At 39.6% G+C, this 16342-nt stretch overlaps 1 protein-coding gene across 1 annotated transcript in view; it reads right to left on the reverse strand.

Moving 5' to 3' along the window:
• The window catches only part of LOC127431075 (breakpoint cluster region protein-like), a 108842-nt gene that overhangs the window by 17385 nt on the left and 75115 nt on the right, over positions 1–16342 (reverse strand). The window contains exon 9 of the mRNA XM_051681317.1: positions 225–346. Coding sequence (XP_051537277.1) covers positions 225–346 — 122 coding nt within the window. The remainder of the gene's footprint in view (positions 1–224; positions 347–16342) is intronic.

Here is a 16342-nt window from a genome sequence, read left to right on the forward strand (position 1 = left end):
GTCCAGCTCAGATTGGGCCCGCAGTTCTCAAGAGTCAAGATGTTAGGCTCAGGTTGCGAAAATAACACAAGCATGTCAGACTCAATAACACATTTACTGTCAGTGATATGGACTGATCTATATTTAAAAATATGAAGAAAGTGAGGAGGCAAAACAGACAGAATTAGAAAAGGATAGAAATTAATGGAAGATGAGAAAAAGGAAACATGGAGATTTCCCCATACCCTCCCATCTGTTTCTTCTGTTTGGCACAGAGCAGGAGGTCAGTGAAGAGAAAAACATGTCGTAGTTTTCGCGCCCCTTCCACAAGCTCCACCATGAAGCTGTCCTTCAACAGCTGACGGTTCTGTTGTGCAGAGAAAACAAATGCAACTATTTTTAATTCAGAAATTAGTATTAATAAGTCAAATAATATTGCTTACAAACTACTCATATCACTAAGATTCTTAAAGCTGCAGTGTGTAGTTTCTTCTTTATTTAATTCTTTATTTACAAAGAGATAGTCCCAACCCCAACTCACGCTATTGGTTGAGTAACATTGTTGGGGCGGGTTTAAGCGGGTCGCTTAAGTGCCACAAAAAGATAGTGCATACAGTTTCTGAGAAAATTAACCTATGAATGGCTTACTTATAGTTGTCTCTGCATAGAAGGTATTTTAATACAGAAAAAGTTACATACTTCAGCTTTAACGGAATCGGGACAAACAAAGAGAAGCGTTGAAATTCCCATTGTTTACACTTTAAAAGAAATCCACCTTTTTATAATGGCATACATGTACTTGTCTCAGACAAATGAGAAAGGAGAAAGTATTTGAACAAAGAGTCATCATTTAATAAAAGAGAACTGGTCGTCTTTTAATGTTGACAGTTGATTAAGGTAGTGTCACTGTGGTTTATTATAGGCTGTATTCAGACCATGATGTTTTTTTTTTTGTTGTTTTTTTTTTTTACAGGCTGACATACACTGGATTTAAACCTGGTCCAGTGGGAACTACTTTGTGTCACAAGTACATGTGCTACCACTGCACCATTGCGATGACATAGGCCATGATTAATGAATTACTGACTTATATGTCTATTACACAACCACACACTACAGCATTCTGTTTTGTTGTCTTTATCTGTGATGTGCTTTAAAATACTGTATTGCTAAAACAGAAAGATTCTGACTCGTTTTGATGAGAAGTGCCACTAGAGGGCAGTCTCACTCTATTTCCAAAACTAGACAGCAACTCTCCAAAAAGAGCAGCGAGCCACAGTTGATGAGTCTTTGTGTTTTATGAAATGAGAAAATTGGGAGGACATTTTGAAACAGGTACCTCCTGTCCACAGATCATATGCCAAGTGAACAGTGATAGTCCCAAGAGCCAAAGCAGTGTTTAATGTGTGAAAACACACATATACAGGCATAACACAGCCTTTGGCCACAGCTCACGCACCATTGCTCCCAAAGCAACACGTCACCACTGCAGTAGGGAAACAAAGATGATATCATAACCTTCTCATTCAAAGAAAAGCTCTAACCTGACTCCAGTCACCATCACATTCAGCAGACAGTGTCTCCCCCTTAAAGATTACTTATTAGTGGTGGGGGTTTTGATTCATCCCAGTGACTTGAATATTTTGAATTCGTTCACCAAAAAGATTTGTTACGATTTGTACACACATTTGTTCACCCTATTCTGTAAGTGATGAAAAGTGAGTCTTTTTGTATTATGAGAGAGTTATTGAATCATTTACTCGACTGATTTGTTATAAAACACTTAAATGTTCAGGACCGAAATGAGTCTCGTCTTTTTTTTTTTTATTTGTTGACAAATGTACTAATAAAAGTGTTTAAACATCAAAAGTGTTTCCCCCACAAATGACAACAAAACTGACTTGTAATATTTTCCTTCATTTTGTGTCAAGTGCTGGGCATGACTTTATCAAACTACAGAAAAAAGACAACAATAATGCCTTAAATAAATTGATTATGAGTTTCAATAAAGTCCATTATTGTGTATGGTCATCGTTTACTTTAATATATTCAGAATTCATCCAGCGCCCTTCCCTCCTTAAGTCACATGCCGAACTGAATGAATTACAAGCCCTCTCAGGTTCAGCCAGTCTGCAGATCTTCGTTAAGGAACGAGATGCCAGATTCCTTCAGTTCGTTTACAAACAAGATGTAAAAGTTCATTTAGTTTGTTCACGAACAAGACTGGTGAAAGGCAGTGAAAAGCGCATTCACCCGAAGGCTTTAACCAATGATATTACTCCTTCACAGACCACCCTTGAATGCTATTTGCTCAGGATATTGTCCTTAAAATAAAGTAATTTTTTAATAAAAAAATTATTTTAAATATATGATATAGACTTTGAGAATGATTTGTTTGAGTTAAAAAACACTGTTTCGTTCACGGACGAAACACCATTACCACTTATTATCAATGCAAGTACATCACTGCCATTGACTCACACAGACATGTATTACTGGTCGCTTGAGTGAAGTTTTCAGCATTGTGTGTGTGTATGTGCATGTGGGTGTCTGCAGCTGGGGACATGGAACACTCATCACACACTCACTCCAGCATGCCATGCATGTTGTGCGTCACTGCATTTCCAGTACAAAGTGTCATGGCCTGATTTCAGTTCATCCCACAGTCAAATAATGAGATTCCTATTCCACATTGCACCATTTATAATGTAAAGAAAAGCTGTGCCTGAGAAAAGGCAGCCTCCCTCTACATCTCTTCCAACAGTAAGAGCAATTAAAACCTTTAGTCAATGCAAACAGTTCAATCTATATTCAAGCTATAAACTGTGCCTTTTTTTCTCAGCTTAACTCTTTTGACAGTACAGTAATTAATGTGCAGGGTTCTCTGTACAGTAAGTAGATGGTTACTTTCTTAAAATAGAGTAGATGAATCCAGTTGTGAAAGCAGAGGCTACAATGCCTGTTTGTGTCCAAAAGATCCCAGTCAGCAATACTGAAATGGGATCCTGGGAAACACATTGTTCCAAAATGCTCCCACACCACCAAGATTGTCATGGTCCTTTTTCCAAGGGGAATCATGGAGGAAACACATAATAATAATAATAATAATAATAATAATAGTATTTATATAGCACCTTTTAGTGTTTAAGCACAAAGTGCTTCACAAAACAAAATCAAAAACACACACAGTAAAACACAAAAGTCTATACAAATTAGTTTTTAAACAGAGACTTAAAAACAGACACAGATTCAGCAGATCTAATATCCCAAGGCAGGCTGTTCCATAATCGTGGGGCCTTTACTACAAACGCTCTATCACCTTTTGTTTTGCATCTGGATCTTGGAACAGCCAACAGTTCAAGAAGGTCTAAGAGGTCTTACTGTTTCATAAGGTCTTAAAAGTACTACTAAATATTCTCACGCCAACCCATGTAATGCCTTTCATGTAAGTGAATGCATTGCGCTTATCATCTATAATCTATGTCTGTCTTTTGCGACCACGGATACGCATTGCGCTCGCTTTGTGCTGTGCGCCCGGGTCGCGAGGTGTCTTCACATTGTGCTGAAGTTCGGTCACTTCGGTCTGAGGTTTTGTGTTTGTGTGTGGCCGAACTCTCGCACAGGTGTCCTGTCTTGTTTTTGTCACCTGTTGTGTGCATCGTGTTTTCAAGTCCAGCCCGTTTCCATTACCCTCTACCCCAGCCTGGACACCTTTTCCCCTATAGGGTAGTTTATGTTTGTTTTCCCCATTGTGGGAGTTCTGGTTTGTTTTTTATTCATTTTTGTATTTAAATAAATTCCTTGTTTTTTGAATCTCTGCGCTTGGGTCCTGAACCTCATCATTCCCTCTGAACGTGACATAATATAATTAAAAGATCTTGTTTGTGTCAAAAGTCTTGTTGTCATGCTAAAGTGTGCTGATTTAGAGTTGAAAACAGGGCATTACAATAATCTAGGTGAGACTAAATGAAAGCACGTATGAGCTTCTCTGTATCCTTGAAGCTCACGACATGTCTCACCTTGGAAATGTTCCTTAACTGAATAAAACAAGATTGAAAATCTGACATGGTATTCAAAATTGGCCAAAAAACAAAAACAAAAAACAGTTTGGATTTAATAAGCAGATACTTAAGAGCCTATGATTGGATCATTATTGCAGTGATTAATATGTTTCAGCTGGCAACAATTATTTTAATCCTAACAGATGCAGTGTTTTGCTTCTCAATTCTTAAACAACCATGTTGGAGGACATATCCCATGGCTGTGGAAAAGATGTTACTGTGTTCTAGAAGGGGCAAAGTATTGGCCTGCATCAAGCAAAGAAAAAAAACTAAGGAGATTGCTGAAATCAGGTTAAGAACTGTCCAACGCATTATTAAAACCTGGAAAGATAGTGGTGAACCATCAGCTTCACAGAAAAAAATTGTCAGAAAAAAATCTTGAATGATCGTGATCGGAGATCACTAAAACGCTTGAAGTCACGTCGTTAAAAAAAACAAACAAAAAACAAACAAAAAAAAAAAAAAAACAGTAGAACTCTCGGCTATGTTTAATAGTGAAAGTAAGAGCATTTCCACACACACAATGTGACGAGAACTTACAGGATTGGGACTACACAGCTGTGTGGCCACAAGAAAGCCACTTGTGAGGCTAATCAGAAACAACGACTTCAATTTGCTTAAAGATTGGACTGTGGAACAATGGAAAAAGGTCATGTGGTCTGATGAGTCCAGATTTACCCTATTCCAAAGCGATGGGCGCGTCAGGGTAAGAAGGGAAGTGCATGAAGTGATGCACCTGTCATGCGTAGTGCTCACTGTCCAAGCCTCTGGAGACAGTGTTATGATCTGGGGTTGCTTCAATTGGTCAGGTCTAGGTTTAGCAACGTTATGTGGCAATAAAATGAAGTAAGTTGACTATCTGAATGTAATGAATGACCAGGTTATCTTAATGGATTTTTTCTTATCTGATGGCATGGGCATATTCCAGGATGACAATACCAAGATTCATCGGGCTCAAATTGTGAAAGAGTGGTTCAGGGAGCATAAGGAATCATTTTCACACATGAATTGGCCACCACAGAGTCCTGACCTTAACCAATCAATCAATCAATCAAATCAATCAATCAATAATTATTTATAAAGCACATTTGAAAACAACCATGGTTGACCAAAGTGCTGTACAAGGTAAAATGGTTATTACAGGAAAATAAAACATACAAAGCAGATAAATATACAAAAATATGAAGATCACAATAATTAAAGAGTATTGAAAACCAAAGAGAATAAATATGTCTTTAGAGCAGACTTGAAGGTTGAAATTGAGGGAGCTAATCTAATATGTAGAGGTAGACTATTCCATAGTTTTGGTCCAGCGACTACAAATGCTCGATCACCACGTTTTTTTTTTTTTGTCTAGATCTAGGCGGGCCAAATTATGTAGTGCTTTGTAAACAAACAGTAAAATTTTAGTCAATTCTGTACTTGACAGGAAGCCAGTGCAAAGCAATTAGAATTGGTGTAACTGACTCGTACTTGCGAGTCCCCGTGATAAGTCTGGCAGCTGCATTTTGTACCAGCTGCAGACGAGAGAAGGAAGACTGAGAAACATCATAGTAAAGTGAATTACAATAATCTAAACGAGATGTTATCAAAGCATGAATCACAGTTTGAAATTTGCACGTGGATAAAAAAGGTTTTACTTTGGTGAGAAGGCGAAGATGAAAAAAGCATGACTTTACAACCACGCTAATGTGTTTATCGAATTTTAAATTATCAAATTGTACACCCAGGTTTCTGGCACATTGTGTTTTATATGGGGCAAGTAAACCTAGGTCAAGGTCAGCAGCACAATTTTCCTTAGGCCCAAATAAAATAATTTCTGTTTTATCTTCAGGAAGTTATTTGCAAGCCATAACTTCAACTCTTGTAGACAGTCCAACAAGGGTTGTAAGGCTGATTTATCATTATGTTTTAGCGGAAGATAGATCTGAGTGTAGTCAGCATATAAATGAAAAGCATCTGTATTTATTAAAAATAAAAGTGAGAGGGAGCATATACAGGGAGAACAACGCCGGACCAAGGATTGATCCCTGAGGAACTCCACATTTGAGAGGTATGTTAGAGGAGGAGTGATGGCCAATGCGAACACTGAACCACCTATTTGTCAAATAGGAGCGGAACCACTGTAGTACAGTACCACGAAGGCCCACTCCTATCTCCAAGCGAGTCAACAAGATCTCATGGTCAACCAGATCAAACGCAGCACTCAGGTCTAACAAGACTAAAGCCATGGATTTCCCTGAATCAGTCTCGGTGAAAATATCGTTTGAAACTCTTAAATGAGCCGACTCGGTACTGTGTAAGGGTTTAAAACCGGATTGAAAGATTTCATGTATAGAGTTAACAGTCAAATATGATTGTAATTGAATCAATACCACTTTCTCTAGAAGTTTTGAAATAAAAAGGTAGATTAGAAATCGGGCGAAAATTAGACAAAGTGGAGGGATCTAGGTTTGTTTTGTTTTTTTGTTTTTTAGATATGGTGACACCACAGCATATTTAAGGCAGTTTGGGAAAGAACCAGTAGCTAGACATTTGTTAATGACCAGCAACAGGGCAGGACCAACATTGTCAATAATTTGTTTAAGGAAAGTAGGTAGAAATAACAACCTGGGGACAAATTGTTGGATTTACATGACCTAAGATTTCCCTACATAAGCCCAAGTCAATAGTATTAAACTCAGACCAAGTGACAGAGCATAGTGAAATATTGGGCAAAGTATAATCCGAGTGAGACATCTGAGATCTTAAAATTGTAATCTTCTCTATTAAAAAAAACTTTCCAAAATTTTCAGAGAGAGACAGAAGGCTCAGAAAAAGGATGCACAGAAGGGTCTATGGCAATTGTTTGTGATAAGTTCAGAAAATATATATACATTTAGCAGCCTTTGCAGCTTTCTGAAACATGTTGTAGGAGTTACTCAAGATTTCATATGAAACCTGCAGCCTGTCCTTTTTCCATTTAGGTTCAGCACGTCTGCAAGCCTGTCTGAGTGAGCGTGAAGTATCATTATGCCAGCGCACTGGCACAGGCATATGATTTTTAAACCTTAAGGGTGCAGTGGAGTTCATGATATCGGCACAGGTGGAATTAAATAGATTAAAAATGTTCATCTGCATCCATATTATGCAGAGTAGAGTCCATTTCCAGAGATTTGCATACTTCCTGATATGTAGTTGAAAACTCTTCTCTGGAGCGTGGAGTGAGAGAGCGTGATAGACGTGCCAGTGATGGATTTTTCAGGGTTCGGCCAGCAAGGGGAACAGAGAAAAGTACAGGCCTGTGGTCAGAGAATGTTTCACAGCTGATTTCTATTTCAGAGACTGAAAAACCATGGGTTAAAATTAAATCCAATGTGTGTCCTTGAGAGTGTGTGGGACCAGATACCCATAGAGCAAAGTCAAATGACTCAATTAGATTAAGAAAGTCAGTAGAGGGGGGCCTGGGTAGCTCAGTGGTAAAATATGCTGGCTACCACCACTGGAGTTCGCTAGTTCGAATTCCAGGGCGTGCTGAGTGACTCCAGCCAGGTCTCCTAAGCAACCAAATTGGACCGGTTGCTAGGGAGGGTAGAGTCACATGGGGTAACCTCCTCGTGGTCACTATAATGTGGTTTGTTGTCGGTGGGGCACGTGGCGAGTTGAGCGCAGATGCCGCGGTGGATGGCGTGAAGCCTCCACACGCGCTATGTCTCCATGGCAACGCGCTCAACAAGCCACGTGATAAGATGCGCGGGTTGATGGTCTCAGACGCGGAGGCAAATGGGATTCATCCTCCACCACCCGGATTGAGGCGAATCACTACGCAACCAGGAGGACTTAAAGCACATTGGGAATTGGGCATTCCAAATTGGGTAAAAAAAAAAAAAAAAAAAAAAAAGAACGTCAGTAGAGTATGGTTTGGAGGCACAACATACATGAATGTTGAAATCACCCAACAGCAATATTTTTTCATGCCTAGTAACTAAATCCCCTATAAATACAGCAACCTCACTTAGAAAGTCCTTGCTTTGGTGAGGTGGACGATATATTAGAGTTATAACAATGGGGTTTACTAAGACTAATTGGAAGATTTACACCTCAAAACTGTGATATATGCCTGTAGGTAAAGGTCGACAATGAAAAGTGTCTTTAAAAACAGTCACATGACCCCCTCCACGTCCAGACGAACATGGGGAGTTTAAGAAATTACAGCCGTGATGCACTAATTCCGAAAAAGGGTATAGCTTGCCCGGCTTAATCCAAGATCGGTAACACATAAAATATCCAGCGCATGTGAGGTAAAAAAAGTCATTTATTATAAACGTTTTGTATACCAGAGACCAGGCATTAATAAGAGCCATCGTCAACTGCGATTACATTTTCACAGACTGTGTCTGATGACACAGTGGACTAAGGTAATGAAAATTTGCTCCTCCACGGTGAGGACATGGAGAAATCCAACATGCAAGTGCAGAAAAGAATCCAGGTATAATAGGGCGCAGCCATCGATGTAAACCATCAAGAGGACGACGACCAGCACTGAGTCAATGGACGAACCCAGATCCACACGAGAAGGAAGGAAGCTGCGCGCCACCGTCCTGCATCAAGGCCGATCTGAGCCGCACAGCAATACCCCCACACTTTCCGCGCCTCCTCCGGCATTTTCGCCAAAACAGATCCATGGGAGGCCAACACAGGTATGCAGGTGGATGAGAGGAAAAGGGTGGAGAGCAGAAACACGGTCCGCAAACATCATGCCTGGGCAGGGGAACGATCACACTACGAATGTTGAGTAGTGTTAGGCGGTCGTAAACCAATATAGAGTTGCAATTAGAGGTTAAGAAAGACAATAATAAAAACATACCAAATGCGAAAGGCAGAAACAGGGAGGACCGCAGATGGCATACCACAGACACCAGCGCCATTACAATGCAACTCGATACTCAATTTCAATAACCCCATTGAAATTCTTTGGGATGTGCTGGAGAAGACTTTACGGGGTGGTTCGTCTCTCCCGTCATCAATACAAGATCTCGGCCAAAAATTCATGCAACTCTGGATGGAAATAAATGTGACGTTGCATAAGGTTGTCGAAACAATGCCATGACGAATGGTGCCATAATCAAAGCTAAAGTTGGTCCAATTAAAAATTAGAGCAGGGGTTCTCAACGGGGGTGTTCAAAGGATGCCAGAGGGTGCTGAGAGCCTATTAGTAGAGAGGGGGGCGTTAGGTTACAAATGGGGGGGGGGGGGGTTATCAGTCATAATAATCAAATCTGTTATCAAGTTCTTCTTTGCATTAAAACGTTCATCTAGACTTGGAGTATATCAGTTGGTTCTCAGTTATACGGGTTGGTATGCATTTGTACCACGGTTCATCTGATTTTGAAGTCTAGCAACACATCTGAAGTATCTGGTTTAGCAGTGTCAAATACACAGGCGGAAGCACAACCTCGGCTAATGCACCTGTATGGCTCTGTAGATGGATACGGTTCAATGGACAGAGCAGCACGAGTGCAAAGCTCTTAAAGCTCGAGCTCTTAAGCTCGCAGCTTTGCGAGAATCAGTGAGAAGCAATGCGCGACGAGCGGAAACGTTTTGAATTCGGCACAGAATTCTACATCACCCTTGAATTTACTATAGTAACTAACTGTACTTCAGGCAGAAATAGATTGATAATATTGATTATATTGATAATATTGATATTGATAATAGATTGATCACTACTTCAGCTTTATTCAATTTGTCATAGGCTACATTAGGGTAGTGAGGGAATATAATTAATTTTTGTTACAACTTATAAATATTTATATTTATTGTTTTTACATGTGTTTAGAGTAGGTCTACTGTTTATAATTACAAAAATGCCATAGTTTGTTTTATAGAAATCATGGTATCTAACCGTGGTATTGAAGAAGATCCATGCTTCCATGTGTTTACTATGGTCTTGTTACAAATATCACTGTTAAAACTATAAAAAATAAATAATAAATTAAAATTTTCAAAAAGGCAAATGTAAAATATATTAACATTATAACTTATTATTAGTTTCTGTCTTCGCACTTTAATTTTATTGTCCCCAGATATAGCCCTCCATCTGCCTGCTGGGGTAAGGGAGTGAAGTAGTGTGGCGTTCATCAAAAAAAGGTTGAGAACAACTGTATTCGAGTATGCAACTTTTTTTTTGGCCAGGCAGTGCAGTAAAAACAATACTGGCCCTAACAATTTTGAAGAGGAGTAAATCTCATCTCTAACAGACACTACAAATGTCCTATTTGTAAAGTAGGAAACAAACCAGTCTAAAGCCACCCCAGATATTCCCACCCATATCTTCAATGTGTCAATTAAAACAGAATGATGAACTGTATCAATGCTGCAGTTAAATCAAGCAACACTAAAATGGAGCATTCTCCAGCATCCTCCGCCATCAATAAATCATTGGTCACCCTAAGAAGGGCAGTTTCTGTACTGTGATTTTCTCTAAAAACCGACTGGAATTTCTCAAAAACATTGTTATCCTTCACTACTTCCAACCGTTGTTTAGCTACAGCTTTCACTATTATTTCAGAGAGATGAAAGGTATATACCATATCACTCTGAAAGACACATCTTGGGTTATCTAAAACTTGCTTGTTCACCTTTTAATGGTATAGTTAACCCAAAAATTCAATTTCTGTCCTATTTACTCACCCTCATTGTGACAAACCTGCTATGACACTCTTTCCTCCAATTAACACATAATGTTAGGCAAAATATTAGCCTTAGTCACCATTCATTTCCATTGCATCTTTTTACAAAACAACAAAAATGAAGAATTCATATGAGCACATAATTCCAAAGACAAAAGAAAACTGTACTTCTTACAGAGCACCACAGTATAAAGTACATGAGTGGCATTTACAATACTTACTGTATCTTACTGTAGGCGAAATGCAAGGAACACAAACACTTACACAAACACAAAAATAAACAGGCCTGGTATACTACTTAAACCTTTTGTAAACACTTCCACTATACTGTACATTGCAAATTTATGCCAGGCTGTTGTTCTCTAATGTGAACATGATGTGCTTCTGCCTCCCCATAAAAGAGAAGACACTCAAATGAGCTGTCTCAGCACATCAGATGACATTTTCCAACCGCTAGCCTCCAGCAGAAAAACGACAATGGCAATATCTCAAAATCACCCACTACAATCAGACTGAAACCATTAAAAGTTGGTTTCAAACAGTGAACAAGAACAAAATATTGAGTGGTTTGTTGAGATTAAAGGGACAGTTAACCCAAAAATGAAAATTATGTCATCACTTACTCCCCCTGTGTTGTTCCAAACCCATATGACTTTGTTCCGTGTAACACAAAAGGAGATGTTACGCAGAATGTTAGCCTCAGTCACCACTCATTCTCATCGCACCTTTTTCCATACAATAAAAGGCACGGTGACTGAGGCAGTGAGCTTCTTTCTGCATTTCACATACATCATATGGGTTTGGAACAACATGAGGATGAATAAATGATAACAGAATTTTCATCTTTGGGTGAAGTATCCTTTAATGTAACATTTCTATTATAAATACTACAACCCTGATTGATAGTGTAATTATTGTGTTTACAAGGAATAAAGCACCAATGCGCTTAAACGTATGCCTCTCAACAGATTGTGCCCTGAAGGTAATGAAGCAAAACATATCAAATGAGTGCTGATGTGTGTATGTGCATGACGGTCTGTTTGGAGTCGAGCAGGTGGCTTTGAAGAGCCTGAGGTCATCTTGTTGTGTATGCATATAGTGTATGTCTGATCTACAGGATTTACCATGTTTGGATTGCCTCTGTGTGTTTGTGTTTATGCGTCTTTGTGTGCATAGTGCATCCATTTTGTGAGCATATTTAATGCGCATGCTTACATTGTGAATGTGTGCGTGCGCATATTGTGCAGCGTCACGTGGTATATGGTACATTTAAAGTCAATCATGCAATGCTGTTTGTGTGTACCGCAGACGCTCAAAGCTGCTTTCTGAAATCGGTTGGTTCATTTGCATTTTAATTACGTGGCTTCTGCCCAGCTAGTGTAGGCCTCTGGGGCCACCTTGAATCTCTCTTTCCTCTCATCCGAATACTTCCATTCTCCAGCACGGGTAACACTAGAAGCCCTAACTAACCAACTCAACCATTACTTGAACAATAATGCTAATGCTTCTAGCTGCCTACTGATGTCAGTTCCGAAGTTACTCATTAAGTAATGAGAACTTTGTGCATTGGCATCAAGATCCAATCAGTATAATTAGAACAGCTTACCTCTGCCCAAGCTAAATTCATTTCTAGCACAATATAATATATGAGACAGAATAATATTATTAAGAATAAAGTAATCATGCTTTTGCAGATTCCTATAGCTATCAAATTATTTGCTGATTGGCAAACAAAAGGAAGGTGAACTTGATTTTTTTTTTGTGTTTCTGAAGAAAATGTGAGTGGTGCTTGCCTGTGCAAAACTTGCCATCACGATCATAGGGTGCTTTGGATGGTTGCTAGCCTGCCAGAGCATTGCAATGCAGTAACAAAGGTGGTCTGGATAGTTGCTGAGGCATTGCTCGGTGGTTGCTAGGCTGTTCAGGGTGGTTATTTACTAGCCCAAGTCAAAAGAACCGATCCCCAGTACCAGTCTAGATGTCTTTAAAAGTCCCTGTAAGTTTTAAAGGCATTGTTCACCCAAAAATGAAAAGTCTTTTATCATTTACTCACCCTCATGCCATCCCAGATGTGTAAGACTTTCTTTCTTCAGCAGAACACAAATAAAGATCTTTAGAAGAACATCTCAGCTTTGTAGGTCCATACAATGCAAGTGAATGGTGATCAGACCTTTGTAGCTCCAAAAACCACATAAAGGAAACATAAAAGTAATCCATAAGACTCCAGTGTTTAAATCCAAATCTTCAGAAGCAATATAGGTGTAGGTGAGAAACAGATTAATATTGAAGTCATTTTTTGCTCTAAATCTCCACCTATTATATCGCTTCTGAAGATATGGATTTAATTAATAATTATAATAATTAATAATAATAGGGGTCACGTGACACCAGGCGAGGATCGGATATGTGAACGGCGAGCTCTGCGCACTTTGCTAGTTTTAATACCTTTTAATGACATAAACCGTTGAGATTCGATAACTGTTCTAGGAGGACAATATGTCAAAGAATTAAAAATCCTTGGGCTCTGAAGACATTAAAAGACACTTACGTGCTCAGGCTGACACCCGAGAAGGCCGCAGACCAGGGAGTCGATTTGGTCGGAGAATTGCGGGAAATGCGGCAAGAGATGTTGAACATGTCGGCAATGCTGACGAAGGTCGTTGCTGACTTGGAGGATCTTGCTGTGATACGTCGATCGATCACTGCCATGGGAGGCAAAATTTACTGATGTGGGGGATGTTGAGAAACAGATCGATTATCTGGAGCCATCGGAGAGGGAATTATCTGCTAATCCACTAGCGACCAAGGTGGATTTGGAGTGTGTCCAGGAGAAGTTGGAGGACATGGACAACCGTAGCCGTCGGAATAACATCCGTATCGTGGGAGTCCCGGAGGGAGTGGAGGGCCAGAATATGGTGGAATTCCTGGACGGGCTCTTTCCGAGTCTATATAGCAGGCCATAAACTGGAAATAGAGCGAGCTCACAGGGTTCCGACTCAGCGATCTGCTGAGGGAGACAGGCCCCAATCAATTCTGGCCAAATTTCAGAGATCATCCAATAAAGATCTTGTGTTACGTGAGGCGAGGAGTAAAGGAAGGGTTTCTTGGAAGAACCACAGCATTTTCTTGTTCCCAGTCTTTGTGAACTCAACGAGTGAAACGTGATCGATTCAAGGAATGCAAGAAACTTTTACATCAATAGAAGGTCGCTTTTGCACTGATATTCCCGGCCAGATTGAGAATAGATGCTAAAGATGGCTGTAAAACATTCACATGCCCACAGCAAGCAATGTCCTTCATAAAGTCAGTGGAGTGAGTGGGTCATGTTGTGGTGCTCACGTTGTGACCGGGTGGACCGGCTCACTGAACATTCGCTTGAATGTTCGAAGATTCTACATGTTCTTTTTGTGCTGGTTCCGCCTAGCGGCTGGAATTTGTTTTGTAGAGCAAAAATTCAAAATCCTTGGGCTCTGAAGACATTAAAAGACACTTACGTGCTCAGGCTGACAAAAAAGGATTTTCGGGACGGTTTTGTGGATGAATCTACACGCTCTTTGTGCTTATTCCGCCTATCGGCTGGAGTTTATTTTGTGGAGTATGTCTGGCAAAGTCATTGGAGTAAGTTATTTGCTTACACTCATGTTGCAGCCGAGTGGGCCGGCTCACTGAATATCCACTTGACAGTTTGAGGATCCTGCAAGTTTTTTTGTGCTGGTGCCGCCCATCGGCTGGAGTTTATTTTGTGGAGCATTTCTTGCAAAGTCATTGGAGTGAGTAAGTAATTTGCTTGTACTCATGTTGCAGCTGAATGGACCGGCTCACTGAACATTCGTTTGACACAAAAATCTGCACGCTCTTTTTGTGCTGGTTTCGCCTAGCGGCTGGCGTTTATTTTGTAGAATAATTCACCTTTAGGACAGTTTTATGGATGAAGCTGCACGCTCGTTGTGTTTATTCTGCCTATTGGCTACAGTTTGTTTTATAGATTATCTTTTGCAGTGTAATTCTGTCTCACAAAATTTTTATAGAATCACCGGACTTGAGCAATCCGATGGCAAAGTTGTTGCGGAGGTTCTCATAGACATGCATGGACTGTTTGAGTTTGGAGGGATGGACACCAGTTGGCACTGTTGTGCACGGGGATTAATGAGCACGTTTTACTTTTTTCTGTTTGTTTGGTTCTGGGGAATGTTCGGAGTTTGACTGTTGCACTAATGTTGGAATGTGGTCTTTATAATCCTGTTTTTGACAAACAATCTATTTTTCTTACATGTCAAAATGTCAGATGTTAATGAGTGGATTGTCTCTCTCCACGTGGAATATGAATGGGTTGGGGCACCCCATAAAAAGAAGGAATGTTGTTTCTCTTCTTAAGCATAAGAAATATGATATAGTGTTTCTTCAAGAAACGCACCTTTCCCCGCAGGAAGCTGAAAAATTTGGAAAGATATGGGATGGGCATTTTTTTTTTTTTTTTGTATTGACTCGAGTAAGAGCAGGGGAGTCATTACACTGATAAGTAAACATCTACAATTCAAATGTCTCAAACAGAGTAAAGATAAATTAGGAAGAGTCATTATTGTTTTAGCTGAAATTTAGGGACAGTGTCTTATTTTGGCGAATATATATGCTCCTAACGTTGATGATCAGGGCTTTTTTTTTTTTAGATCTTGAAGGGATGTTGTAAGCCTCTGGCACCCCTCATGATATAATACTGGGAGGAGATTTTAATCTTTTGATGGACTTGGATCACTTGAATAGTGACGCTTCACAGGATGTGTAAAAATCTAAACCTTACAGATATTTGGAGACTTTTGAACCCATCTGGTAGGGACTATACATTTTTTTCTTCAGTCCATAAGATTTACTCTAGAATAGATTTTTTTTTTTTTTTATATATCTATGTCCCTCATTTCATCTGTTGTTGATTGTTCAATTGGAAACATTTTAGTCTCAGATTACACCCTGGTGTGTTTAGAGGTGTTGCCACATACAGAGAAAAAGAAATCATATAGTTGCCGCTTTAATGTATCCCTTTTGCAAATTCCTTAATTCCAACAAATGCTAAAGGCTGAAATCAATGTCTTTATGGAGACCAACTGGTCCTCAGTATCCTCTGTGGGCGTGGCTTGGGAGGCACATTCTATGCAGGCGGTTCTTAGGGGCCGGATCATTCACCAAAAAATCCAAAGCACAAGAACTTGTGGAAATGGAAGGAAATATTAAAAATGCTGAGGCAGAGCCGAAGCGTAGAATGTCGTCTAATGCCCTCAGAGAATTGACCCGATTGAAATACAGATATAATACTATTTTGTCACGGAAGGTGGAGTTTTGGCTATTCAGGGAAAGACAGTCATACTTTGAGTCAGGGGACAAAGCAGGGAAGCTTTTGGCTGGATATATAAAACAGAGAGAGCCTTTTTCTACCATTCCCTCAGTGAAATCTGCTTGTGGTGAAATATTTACCTCAACCATTGATATTAATAATGCTTTTAAAGAATTCTATCTTGATCTCTATAGTTCCACGTCTTCATCTACTGATGAAGATATAAGAAACTTTGTGGAACCATTAAAACTTCCTAAATTGACGACTGAGCAAAAAAATTATCTTGATTCTGAGATAATCTTGGA

The sequence above is a fragment of the Myxocyprinus asiaticus genome, chromosome 40, assembly GCF_019703515.2.
Source record: "Myxocyprinus asiaticus isolate MX2 ecotype Aquarium Trade chromosome 40, UBuf_Myxa_2, whole genome shotgun sequence".
Lineage (NCBI taxonomy): Eukaryota > Metazoa > Chordata > Actinopteri > Cypriniformes > Catostomidae > Myxocyprinus > Myxocyprinus asiaticus.